The sequence below is a fragment of the Penaeus monodon genome, chromosome 20 (genome assembly GCF_015228065.2).
Source record: "Penaeus monodon isolate SGIC_2016 chromosome 20, NSTDA_Pmon_1, whole genome shotgun sequence".
In the NCBI taxonomy this organism is placed as follows: Eukaryota; Metazoa; Arthropoda; class Malacostraca; order Decapoda; family Penaeidae; genus Penaeus; species Penaeus monodon.
In genome coordinates this window covers 44813686-44814851 of record NC_051405.1, presented here as the reverse complement: position 1 = coordinate 44814851, position 1166 = coordinate 44813686, and the positions used below count along the sequence as shown (strand labels likewise).

Here is a 1166-nt window from a genome sequence, read left to right as displayed (position 1 = left end):
ACGTCGACTCGTCTTGTGATCGACCGGTCGAAGGTGCGATAACGAGCGATAGTCCTTATCGAGCTCCTTAACGTGGGGGGGGGGGAGATTTTAAATCGATTCTCATACTCACTGCCATACCTGTGCCTGGGGGTCGTCTTATCGGGGTCGGCCTCCGGAACCCCGATAGACGGACCCGACACGTGACCGAGGCCGACAATCCCCCGGGATATTTTTCCCAGGGCCCCCCAAAATTAATGTTCCCGTTTGGTGTTTCAGGAAGATCACCCCGGGTCTGATGCCCCCCGGCTCCCCCGGGACGTACCGCAAGAAGTCGGCGTCCGTGGAGCTGCCCGCCGCGCTGCAGCAGCTGCCGCGGCCGCACCGAGGCAGCGTTTGCGGCGACGCCAAGATGGCCGAAGACAAGCCCTGGCCCAACACCAAGGACGACTACGAGCTCAGGGAAGTCATAGGTAAGGCCTGCCGCCGCCCCTCGCCTCCGTCAAGGATTCAGGCACCCTCCGGGGCCGCGGCCGGGGAGCAAATCGCCGGCGAAGGGCCCCAAAAGAGGGAGAATCGGGCGGCCTGGCTCCCGGTCCCTCGGTCGGCCCCTCCCGGCACGGACGTGTTTTGGTGCGAGTGTCAGGTGTGTGCGTGTCATTTCTCGGTGTCGTGGCACTCCCTCGCCCCGTGCCGCGTTGGGCGTGGAGGAGGAGCAGGGCGAGGGATGGCAGGGCCTCGCTGGGGGCCCCAGAAAAGTCCCCAGGAGGAGAGGCATCCGTGTGAAGGAACTCGAGAGCGGATACGAGTTTTCTTAGATGAGCGAGTGACGGACCCGTTTTCTCTCTTGCCGTGTGTCTGTGGCTGCTGCTGCGTCGTCTGCTGGGCCTTTATTCTGCCTTGCAAGAGCCCCTTCCCTGCTGCAGGCCACCCCTGAGGGCGCGTGTCCGGAGCAGAACCCCGAGGGGCGAGGCAGGACGCGCCGGGGGAGGACCCGTGGGACGTAGGCCTATGTCCACCTCCAGTGTCACATGATTCAACGTCACTAATTTCACAGTCGTTAGGCCTATGGGGACTAAGGCTCTAGGAAAAAAATAAAGGGTGTCGAAGCAGAAGAATAGGCCTCCTCATAGTCTTGTTTGTTTTTTTGTCTTTGTGCCTTATTGCTGCAGTCTGAAGGATTGATT

The 1166-nt window shown here is 61.3% G+C and overlaps 1 protein-coding gene across 1 annotated transcript in view; it reads left to right on the top strand.

The window, feature by feature from the left end:
- The window catches only part of LOC119585868 (serine/threonine-protein kinase OSR1-like), a gene marked incomplete in the record, with an annotated part of 62819 nt that overhangs the window by 34903 nt on the left and 26750 nt on the right, over window positions 1-1166 (top strand). Inside the window, 1 exon segment of the mRNA XM_037934598.1 lies at window positions 259-452. Within this exon segment, the coding sequence (XP_037790526.1) occupies window positions 259-452 (194 nt within the window).